Below are 11,665 nucleotides of genomic sequence, written 5' to 3'. Positions count from 1 at the left end.
CCCCTTTCTTGTGACGTTTATTGCTACTTCACATCCGACATGCCTAAAATCGATCAAAATTAATGCATTTGAATAAAACTTTACCCTTTCACTTAAAACTTTACTGTCTTATAAGAACACATATTACAAATATCATTGGAACTTAATGATATTCATGTAACTTAATGATATTTCATTGTGATTAAAAGAACAATTAGTGGTAGTTATTGCTATTCGAATTTGAAATTGTGCATTTATTTCTATATACCAAGTCAAATTTCGTGACATTCATGATATTTCATTGTGATTAAAAGAAAAATTAGCGGTAGCTATTGCTATTCGAATTTGTAATTGTGCATTGATTTCTATATACCAAGTCAAACTTAAGATTATAGAGATGGATGATTTCAGCCATAAATCAAAACATACTTTCAATTCCCTCTATGTCGTAAATGTTGGTGCACTTGACATGCCTAAAAATGATCAAAATTAATGCATTTGAATAAAATTTTACCCTTTTACTTAAAACTTTACTGTCTTAAGAACACAGATTACAAATATCATTGGAACTTAATGATATTCATGACAATCAACAAGAGTCAAGGGCAATCACTTAAAAGTGTTGGAATTTGTTTGCCGAGTCCTATGTTCTCACATGGTCAGTTGTACGTTGCAATCTCAAGAGTCACTTCAAAACAAGGATTAGAAATACTAATCGTTGATGGAGATGAAGAGAATACTGATACGACCTCAAATGTTGTTTATCACGAAGTCTTTGGTAATGTATCTTGATGATTAAAGTTCAAACCTTTTTTTATGTATGCTACCATTTCATTTTGTTTCTATTGTTGTCGTAGAAGGGAACATATGTTTAAATGTTGTTAAAATTTCTATCAACTATATATGTTTACATTGCTACGACTTATTCGTTTAACAACTTCTCGGTAGGACCCGTGCGATAGCACGTGTCAAGAGTCTAGTCATATGTTTTATATCTATTAAAGGAGAGAGAAGAGATAACTAAAGGGGAAAGGGGTAATTATGGAAAAGAAAGTTTTTATTGAAAAACTAAATGAACTAGCTATATAAGTGGCATCCGAGGCGTATCGGCAGCGTATCGCCGCGTGTCGACGACGTATCGGAATTATTTTATTTTTTAAAAATAATTAAATAAATCGGATACTCCGCTGATACGTATCAATGGAGTATCTGCGTATCGGGACATATCGGATACCATACGGTAGCTATTTTGAAGTATACGTGCTTGATAGGATGCAGCAGATGATGGATCTGATGACGATGCTCCATTCATTCACTCAACTCAAAATCTAAACTTTCTATTTTGATTTTTGCTAATAAATTAATACAGACATCATTTTTGCTCCATACTTCACTGGCACGTAATCAACTAAAAAAATTGATTGCATTGATTTCTGAATATCCGAAGTTGCTATTTTAACATACCAAGAATTAGGGTTTCAAATTCGGAAAAACAATATATATAACAACACTAGGACTAGGGCTACTCATTATTATGCCAATTGCAGTAGTAGCAGACAAAGGCTTGATTGAAGGAAAAAGATGACAATGAAAGCATCTTCCACATCCAGTCTGTCTTCAAGGACCAGAAACAAAGCTAAGACGACGAAGACGAAGGCGATCCTTTCAACCTCCGCCCCATGGATGACTTTCACTAAACAAAAAAGAACTCCTAGAGTTCTTCTGCTAAAGAAAAATCATGGTAACTTTTTTATTTTTTTATGATCATGGTGTTTTCTCAATCAATACCTACCATTTTTTACTCATTTTGTTTGTTTTTATCGAATCTCAGACTCGGAGACAGGAACCAACATTCAAACAAGTGATCAACAGCAGCAGATTGCAAAACTCTGTGATTCTCTTTCTCTCCCTGTATGCATGCAACTCTTCTTTTTTACTTATTTTTACCTGCCTTTTACTTCCTCTTTCTTTCTTTCTTTCTTTCTTTCTTATTTTTCTCTCATAGCATTGATTGCACTTTATTTACAACAATATGAGTTTTGGAGTTATGGTAGGAGATTTGTATGGCTTCTTCTACACATACCCTACTAGATCCATTCTTTCAAATTTGAACAAACAATTTATGATAGTTTCATTTGATTTTCTTAGAGACCGTTCGTGTGTCACTGTCATCATTACTCATTCATGAATTGATTATGTTGTATTATGGAGTCATTGAAATAGCCGCAACAATGGCTTTACTTGTAAGCAATAAAATTTGGATTCAAAATTAGGATTGCAGAATAGTTTTTTAGTTTCATAGGATTTGAATGCCTTTAATTTTGGATTTAGAAATTAATATTTTTGTGAGTTCTAATCCAACGTTTCTTGTATCATGCTATTATAAGCTCTATTATTAGAAAATTTAACAGCGTTTTAACATATCTTTGTCGCTTGCAGGATAATGTCCGGTGTATGGTTCGAAAATTTCTTGAATTTACCATCATTAATTACAAGAACTGTACAGAACCTATATCAATACTACAGGATTTTCAATTATCTCTGGTAAGAATATTTTCTTGATTTTTCTTCTATTTCGTCCTTTTTTTTATTCGGTTTTCTCCAATCTTTGCATGGGCAAACAACCTTTTTCTTTGGGTTTTTCAGAAAATTGCAATTTTAATTTTTTTTCCCTTGTTTATATGTGACTGTTGGTATTCCAAGGTCAGATGATTGTAATTGTGGTCATGCTTTCTTGATTGTTTTCAGTTTTCATGATATGTAAGAGTTGTTTGTGAACAGATTTTGCCTCATTTTGTTTTTCATGGGTTGGAACTTGATTTGAATGATTGCCTCCCTCCCATCCAGAATCACACTAAATTATAAAGTCCGTCGTGCTTGGTTTGGTGATGCAAAATATAAGTAACTTGACCCCATTTACCCTTTTTTCCTCCTTCTTCGTGGCAATATGATCACCATCTTAAAAACCAATTTAATGTGGGAAACCCTTCGTTTAAACAGTTTACCAAACTAAAACAGCATCTTGTTCACTTGATTCATGCCTTTAGTACATTGAACTGATGACAAGCTTTTTGTTGTGATCAGACCATTTCCAGTGAATTGAGTAGCGAAGCAGCTGTTGGAATGCCCAGCACAGTCAGAAGTACCGATTATCCGGAGAATGCAACTCTGAATTCTTCTTTGTCAGTGAATTCCACTGAGTCTCAAGAACATGTGCAGGTTCAGCCATTATCACTTGTAGAGTCCCCTCCTAGTCTAATTATTTCATTACCTGCTACTCAATCCGACCACTTTTCAATGGTCACGAAGTTGCAAGAGCAGGCACAGAAGCTGCCTTCTTCAGGGTTCCTATCTTCCAATAAGGGTTTCTCTACCTTACCTTCACTGACTGGGGTTGAAGACCGGGTAGTGACCAATGCAGGTGCTCTCTCCAGCAAGATTCCTGTCACATCAACTGTGATCCAAAATCCAGCCGTCGAGCAACCTGCCTCGAATTTGGAAGTTGGTTCTCAATCACGTCAAGTTGTCTCAAACATGGCCATTGATTCCCTTGTGCCTGGTGGAATCAGAGCCCGATCGTCAGAGACAAGAAATCCTGGTTTGAGGAATCATCCTATTGAAGCTGCACCACAATCATCTGTGATGAATCTTCCACCTTTGTACCATAAACCACTTTGTCATGAATTAGAAAGGATTCAGAAAATAGTAAGTTTCTGCTCTACTCATTGCTATGAGAATAGTTATTTAGATTTGATATCTTACATTCCTTTAATGATAACTGCTATATTATCCCATTGTTGGAGCAGAGATTACTGCTGAAATGTAAATTTCAGAAGGAAATTGACGAACTTCGCTTGAAGTATGCTGAACTTCACAAAGAATGTGAGAGGAGATTACCGCTGAAATGGGTATTTGAGAATCAAATTAAGATACTTTGCAACCGCTATGGTATTGAACTGAACAACATTGAGGTTGAATTTCAAAGAGCATCGGAGAGTTATGACGCACAATATAAAATAGTTCATGTGCATAAAATATTGGCCGATGCTATGAGTGCTAGGTCTAAACTTGAGTTTTTTAGTGCACCTCAAATGCTGCAAGGTATACTCCAATATCCTGACTGCTGTAGTTGTTGACTATATACTTTTTACCAAATTAAATAGTATATTTGCTGCTCGTAAACATATCTGAATTGCCAATACGATATTTGTGTAGATATATTTACAGAACAATATAGTACTTCTTCTATTGTTTAATTACTTTTATGCTTTAAACACACACTTCCCTAAAATCGGAAAAGGCAAATCTGCATCAGGAAATGTAGATGTTTAGTGAGTGGTTTTGAGAGCATTTGAAATGAAGCTCTAGAGCATACAATGCGTATCTATAGCTTTTGCAGGCGCTTTCTGTTTTTTCTGTAATATGATGATTGTTTTTTAGGTTCTTTGTTTGAATTTCCTTAAATGTCTTGTGTTTGTGAGCATATTCATCTCTTCTTTACTAACTAACCACATTATTATACGAATGTCAGATTCGGGTTTAACCCACCAGTCAAGACAGCTAAATGTGAACTCCATCTCTTCACCCTCAGGAAATCGTCAAGTTGGACCGGAGACACAAACCCCTGCATTGCATGGTATGCCAATTCACCATGCACATAGTAATTCTCCTGCAAGTTCTTCTTCATTATCTCGTGGGCTTTCCAGAGCAATGCCGTCGACTATCTCTCAAGTTGGTACTCAGGGAGCACGGGGATCCTACTCTATCTTCCCAGTATATGGGCATGAATGTTAAGCACCCCCTTTCAATTTATTGCTCACCACGATTTCCTTCTTACATGAATTGTTTCCAATGTTTCTTCTTTCTCAGATTTCAAGCTTTTTATTTGTTACTTTTGGTTGTGGATCATCTTCCGTGTGTTAAGGGGTTGGTGGTTGTTTTTACTTTTGAGGCAGAGTAGTTGATCCTAGACATTGGATTTGGCCTTCTTTTTCGTTCTTGATATCTTTAGTATTAGACTAATTATATGACTGTTATTGACCAAAAATATTCTTGAGTTATGTGTGTATGATCATAGGATTCAAAGTAATTAACATTTATATTTTATGTAGAGTTCAAAAACATGAGAAAAGATAAAATAATTTTGTTTAATGGGATAAAATATGACGTAGCCACTAATATCTATTTGTTGGGTGAGTCATATATAGAAAAATGTGAATCACATCCGAATGCTCTTTAAGATCTTTAAATAATAATTATTTATGAAAATATATTTAATTAATTGGAAATCGAAAATTGTAACTTTTTACTAAAAGAATTTCTTTTTTTGGAAGGTTTAAAATGATGATATGATGCTCTTTGTTTTGATTATAAAGATCTTAGAGTGTTTTTTTAAGTGAGTTGCAATAATATTTTGTAAAGAGAAATACTTGTACCCTTAAAATATAAATTAATTTTTTTTTTTTTAAAGTGTGCATTCAATATCTTAAATTAAATTTTACCTCTTTAACCGCAAAAGTATAACTCTTTATCGATTTATTATAGGTTCAAAATCCAAGAATATTAACATCATATGAATATTATCTTCAATTCAATTATAACCAAGGTAATCAAAACCGGACTAGACAAAGAACCGGGTTTTACCTATGGGTTCAGAGTTCAAAGGTCGGATCGGGATTCAACCGGTTATAGTTAATTACACATGTTTTTAGTTGTATAATAAGAAAAATATACGGAATAAATAAATAATATTCAATTTTCACACTAGTAAATAATAAACTTTACTCAAAATTTGAAAATGATAAAAAAATTTAAATGACAATAAAATATATAAGAAAATATCTATTAAAACAAATTAGATTTGAATTAATAAGTACTACCTCTGTTTCTTTTTAATTGTCACTTTGTGACATTTTACATAAACCAAGACAATCAATAAATGTTACTACTTTTGATACAATAATTGATACTTTTACTATAATAATCTTATTTATTTAATATCTCATTTCATATATTTCTCTTTCCGTAATAAATAACTAAGAGTAATATTGATAAAACAACATTTAAAGTTGCATTGAATTTTGAAAGTGACAAATAAATTGGGTCCCCATGAGCTTAGCTCATTTGGTAAGGGATAATGAACAATATGTGCAGGGGCCGGGGTTCGAACCCCGGACACCCCACTTATTCATCTTTAAGGTGAATTTCTCTAGCCACTAGGCTACTTGACAAAAAAAAAAATTGGAACAAAAAATTTCTCCAAAAGTGACACTTAAAAAGGAACGGAGGAGTATAAATTTACTTAGTTTCATTTTATCGTATATGAACAATATATTAATACTACAAGCGGACAAATATATTAACACTAAAAAGGAACGGAGGGAATATATTAACACTACAAGCGGACAAATATGCGGCCACCGTAGAGGAGGCCCAGCCCAAACTTTTCATATAAAAATAAACATAACCCTAATATACTGTACTTGACAGAGTAGTGCGTCGTTGCCTATCTCTTCCTTCACCTGTGTTTCCTTCTTTGTAGATCTCAGAAGGAAGAACAAAAGTCATGGATCTCTTGGATGCCCGTCAAACGACACCGTTTTTTCCTCTTTCTTCATACAAAAATGTTAAATATGGTTCATCTAGTAAACGGATCAAACCGTTGGTTTCCATGGTTTTAGGCCGGTTTTCCTGTTTGAATCCCGGTTCTAGTACACGGCAGTTTTCTGGACTAGTCGACCGGTCACTATTCCGGTTCCCGGTTGAACCGGTCGGTCTAGTCCGGTTTTAATTACCTTGATTGTAACACACCACTTCCCATTTCAACATCAAGAGGTCATCACATCACCAATAATTAAATTCATAGTGTTCATACTTTGTCATGTATAAGCATCAAATCATATCTTAACATAACAAAACTCATTGACAGATGTCACACTTTCGATTAGGCATATTAGCATATAATTCATTGTTTCATTTCACCTTGTCAAATAATATATCATCACCTTTCACATCTTCAATACAAATATTCATCACCAACATACCATATTCTCATGTAATTATTTCAAATAAACACAATCATCATCTCAAGAATATAAACGGGGAAACTATCATCATCAAAGGAATCATTAAGTCAAGTACCTATGATTCACACTTCATCACCATTCACCAAAATAATCATCACCAATATATATTCTTATCATTTTTATTTTCTCACCATTATCATAAGTCTACAAGTATCACCAAAGAATAATCACAATCATGATCCCACATATATTCACATAATCACATAATTCACATCATCAAGTATGAGACCTTTTATATAGATTTATATGCATGCAATATTCTAGACACGACTCTACATGCATGTGGTACCATTTTCACCGCTTCGGATGCTAAAACATCCTATCTCCACTTTGGATACTAAATATCCGTTAATTTCACCACTTTGGATATTAGATATCCGTTAATTCAACACTTTGGATACTAAAATATTCGTTGACTTATGAATGCATGAACATATAAATCATCAAATGCATATATTCATAGAACACCACACCATAATTAACGTCACCACTTTGGATATTAACATATTTGTTAATTCATCACTTTAGATACTAAAATATATGTTAATTCACCACTTATCATACATGCATTCATCATCATTTTTACATATATATTAATCACCAAAATCTCATCAACAAATCATCATCAAATCATCACAACAAATAAGTCATAACTGTAACGCCCACTTTTAATTAATTAATTATTTAATCGAGTTTAGACGAGTATATTATATTTATATAATATATGTGTGAGTTTTGTTGATTTTTGATGATTTAGATAATTTGGATGATTTTTAGATGAGCTATGAGTTTTGATGATTTCATGAGATATGAGACTTATTTTATTGTTAAATAAAATAAGATTTGAAAATAAAATAAAATATTTAGTTGAGGGTTGTTTTGAGATTTTAGAGAGTTTTGGGGGAGAAAGTGAGATAAGATAAGATATTGGGAAGAGATATAAAAAGGAAAACCTAGTCTTAGAAAAACACTTGGTACGTACGACTGTTTTTGGAGAAAAGGAGGAAAAGCCAAGAGAAGAGAGAATCACCTAGGGAAAGCTGCGATTTCTTCATACAAGGTAAGGGTGAGACTAATGATTCAGTAATGTTAATTCTTATAATTATGATGATTAATTAGCAAGAATTAGGATTGAATTGGAGAAACCGAAAACTAGGTCAAATCCCTAAAATTGATGATGAAACGGTGAAAATTGATTAGATTGATGTAGAAACTGTCATATGACCTTATATTATGAATATGATGAATTCTGGAATCGAAATTAGGCTTTAAACCTTGAGATTAGATGAATTTTTGAAGAAAACTGCATTCTGCCCGAGCCAACATTCATCGCTCGCCTTGGCGAACGATGATCCTCGCCTCGCGAGTGATGAAGTTCATCGCTTGCCACGCGAGCCAATACCCCTCGCCTCGCGAGTTACAAGTCGTAGCTCGCCACAACGATCAACCTTACTCGCCATAGCGAGCATGACCAAAGAGCTTGTCGAATTTTGTAATTTTGAACTTTTGAGTTGAACCTTAGATGCTTTTGAGTACCTTTAGATGTTAAGTAAAGATTAGAGGATGACTTAGAACAAGATTGAACCTGGAACAACCATAGTTGGAAATCTGGCAAGTACTCGCCATGGCGAGCAGATGCTCTCAGCTCGCGAGCACTTCCAGAACAGAGTGCTTTTGAGGATGTAATGATCTGAGTTGTTTGGATTGGTTAGGAATGGAACTTTAGGTAGTAATGAAACCTATTTAAGATGTTAACTAGAATCTGTGAAGTTGTTAAGAACTATTAAGTTGTTTGTAATGTGATTTAACGACTAAATGCATTACTTGAATTATTCTTGAATGATCTAGATGTTGTTGAAATGAATTGTTGTTATGAAATTATGATGTTGTTGTGATCTAATTATGCTGCTGCTGTTATTTAACTAAGTTGCATGAGTCTATACATGATGATTAAGATGATGTTGAACTCCAAATTATTGGATGTAAATGAGATGATGATTAAGATGGTTTTAGATTGATTGAGTCCATGCATTAGCATACTTTTGTTGGGGGCTTATGCCCTGGAGCTTTGTCCTCACCACGAATTTGAGCTTTGTCCTCACCACGATGCCTTAAAAGTATATTAATACTATGATGTTGGGGGCTCATGCCCTGATTGGTACCAGATGCATATAAGAGGTTTAGATTTGCATTGTCGCATTGTCGAGTCAAAAGACGTTATGTTATGAATGATGTGATTACTTGATAATTGTTTATCAAAGATGCAATGATTGTTTAAGATGTTTATGTTGTTAATTATGATTGTTGAATTATATCGATTAATGTTATTGTTTTGTGAAATCTCACCCCTTCTGCTTGGAAATGTTGCTCTTCCTATGAGTAACTTGCAGGTGATCGAGCTTAGTGTGCAGTTTGTTGTCGTGAGTAGCCTTGCCTCACTGAGTCGTCTAGGTCGCTCTGATACGTAACGGGATGGGGTCTATGTTGTGCATGCTTCTTTCCTTTACGTGTTCATTTATGATATTCATGATGTTGATTAACTTATTTGAGATATTTTGATGGGGCCTACGTGCCAAAACGATTTATGGATTTTCGAATTAATTTCCGCTGCAATGTTTGAGATATTGTTGAAAGTTAAATTGTTATTTAACTGTTTTTAGATTATGTTTGAATGTGATATCCCGTTCATGATGTTTACTCTGATAATTGTTAAGAAATTTTTATATTGGGAAAACGGGGTGTTACAATAACACTTCATAAGCACAAATGGCACAACAGGCGGACAATCATCCACAATACACCAAACAACATGTTATACACCCAATTAACATTAATTTATTCTCATTTCATCATATTATCAAGAATACAAAGTCATTTGCAAGTTATCAACTCATAGTTCCTCATTTTTGCCAAAGTTTATCTATTTTCACAAAATCAGCTATTTTGACATTTTCCCAAAGATCAAGTTTTAATTTTCATATCAATCCTACTTGGTTATTCTAAGTCTATTGTTACCGAAAACAAGTCATAGCCTCATCATTTTATTTGAGGAAACACAGTTTCGAAAATTCCAAGTTCATGAGCATTTTAACTCAAAGTTTGTTTCAAAAGCACAAAACCAATTTAGCATTATTAGTTAAAACAACGTCAAAATACATCAAAAGGAACGTTATAGGGTGTCTGGAAAGGACCCCAAAGGCCCAAAGTGCACGGAACAACATGTGTTGTCCTGCACTCCTCGACATCGCACACACCTACTCCCCAGCGAGATTTCCAGGAACAGGGGAACCCACAAATGGGTTCCCTCTTGGGAACTCACTCCAAATCACCCCAAAATCCCAATTTTGATCCCAATTAACCCAAAATCATTGTGCAAACTTCACTAACAATTAACATGCATAAAAGGAACATTAAAATGAATCAAAACATGAGTTCATAAAATCAAATTATCATGTTTCCATCAGCATACTCATTTTTCACAAAAAAACTCTAAAACTTCACAATTCAAGCCAAACTTCACAATCAACACCAACAATGGTGAGTCAAAAAACGTGTTTCAAAGGGGTTTTACCAGCCATTAATGCTGGTAAAAACCTTTGAAAACATGTTTTATTTGGCGCATAGCTAATGGGATAAAACCGCAAGTGCACGGTTCTATCGAAGTTAGGAATTCAATTAACTTTAAATAATGATTAGACTGAAAGTTTAGAAGGTAGAAGGTTGTATTTTTGTATAATTAAAAGAAAATAACAATAATAAAATAAAAGAGGTGCCTTGGGATTATTGGTTCATCTAATTGACAAGTCCTTCACAAACCAAACTATTAAACTTATAACCTTATGTTAGACCTAACTTCTAAAGACAGTTTCTCTTTTGTTCCTCTAGCAACCAAGCCTATTTCGTTGACTTGATTACTATTAGATTTTGGTCCTAAGTTGCAACCAAGCCTATTTTGCTGACTTGATCACAATTTAGAATCCTTGAAGTTCGAAACTATATGTCTCAAAGATTGTAAAGACTATTTTGCCGCCTTTACAATCTTTGTCTAAATTTACTTGTTCGAATATCAAAGCTCCACTTTCGTTTTATGAATTGATATTTGAGATGATGGATTAACCATTATCAAACCCTCCACTTTCGTTTCCACAGTTTGATAATGGTTAATTCATGTTAAAACGGTAAATTTAGATTAGAGATTAGGGTTACATAAGATTAAGGTTTAAAGCTTGATTTGATTAGGATTATGTCATTTAGACTTATCCAACAATCCCAAGACAAGAAGGAGTCTACTCACTAACGTTCATTGTAGACATGGAGAAGAAGAGAGAAAGCATAAAAGTAAATGACAAGAAAGTAAAGGTGAACTTTTATTCAAAGAAACAATTGTCACTTATTATTTCAGGGAACAAAAGATGAATATTTGTGATGGCTAGCTACTCTATTTATAGTTTACATTCGACTTAAAATCTAAGCAATCACTAGAATGTTCCACAAGTAAACTAAAACAGAGTAGCTTAAAATCTAAGCAAAAGCAGCAAAAGTAGTTCTAGAGGGTGGCACGGCCGTGCCAAGCCTAGCACGGGCCGTGCCAAGTTTCTGAC

General features: G+C 33.9%; 1 protein-coding gene across 1 annotated transcript; it reads left to right on the top strand.

Moving 5' to 3' along the window:
- Window positions 1-561: 561 nt before the first annotated feature.
- Window positions 562-4,773, top strand: LOC120579915 (uncharacterized). Its single transcript, XM_039832676.1, has 6 exons — window positions 562-757; window positions 1,811-1,890; window positions 2,419-2,523; window positions 3,064-3,684; window positions 3,786-4,080; window positions 4,511-4,773. Exons 1-6 carry the CDS (start codon window positions 562-564, stop codon window positions 4,771-4,773), a joined length of 1,560 nt encoding a protein of 519 aa, XP_039688610.1.
- The last annotated feature ends 6,892 nt before the right edge of the window (window positions 4,774-11,665 follow it).

Source organism: Medicago truncatula, chromosome 4 (assembly GCF_003473485.1).
Source record: "Medicago truncatula cultivar Jemalong A17 chromosome 4, MtrunA17r5.0-ANR, whole genome shotgun sequence".
NCBI lineage: Eukaryota > Viridiplantae > Streptophyta > Magnoliopsida > Fabales > Fabaceae > Medicago > Medicago truncatula.
The sequence above is the reverse complement of the archived record's forward strand: the minus strand, read 5'-3'. Positions and strand labels throughout refer to the sequence as shown.

Coding starts and splice junctions, on each gene's coding strand:
- LOC120579915 (XM_039832676.1), top strand. CDS start 562: ATGACAATCAACAAGAGTCAAGGGCAATCACTTAAAAGTGTTGGAATT. Junction 758..1,810: donor TGTTTATCACGAAGTCTTTG/GTAATGTATCTT, acceptor ATCGAATCTCAG/ACTCGGAGACAGGAACCAAC. Junction 2,524..3,063: donor AGGATTTTCAATTATCTCTG/GTAAGAATATTT, acceptor TGTTGTGATCAG/ACCATTTCCAGTGAATTGAG.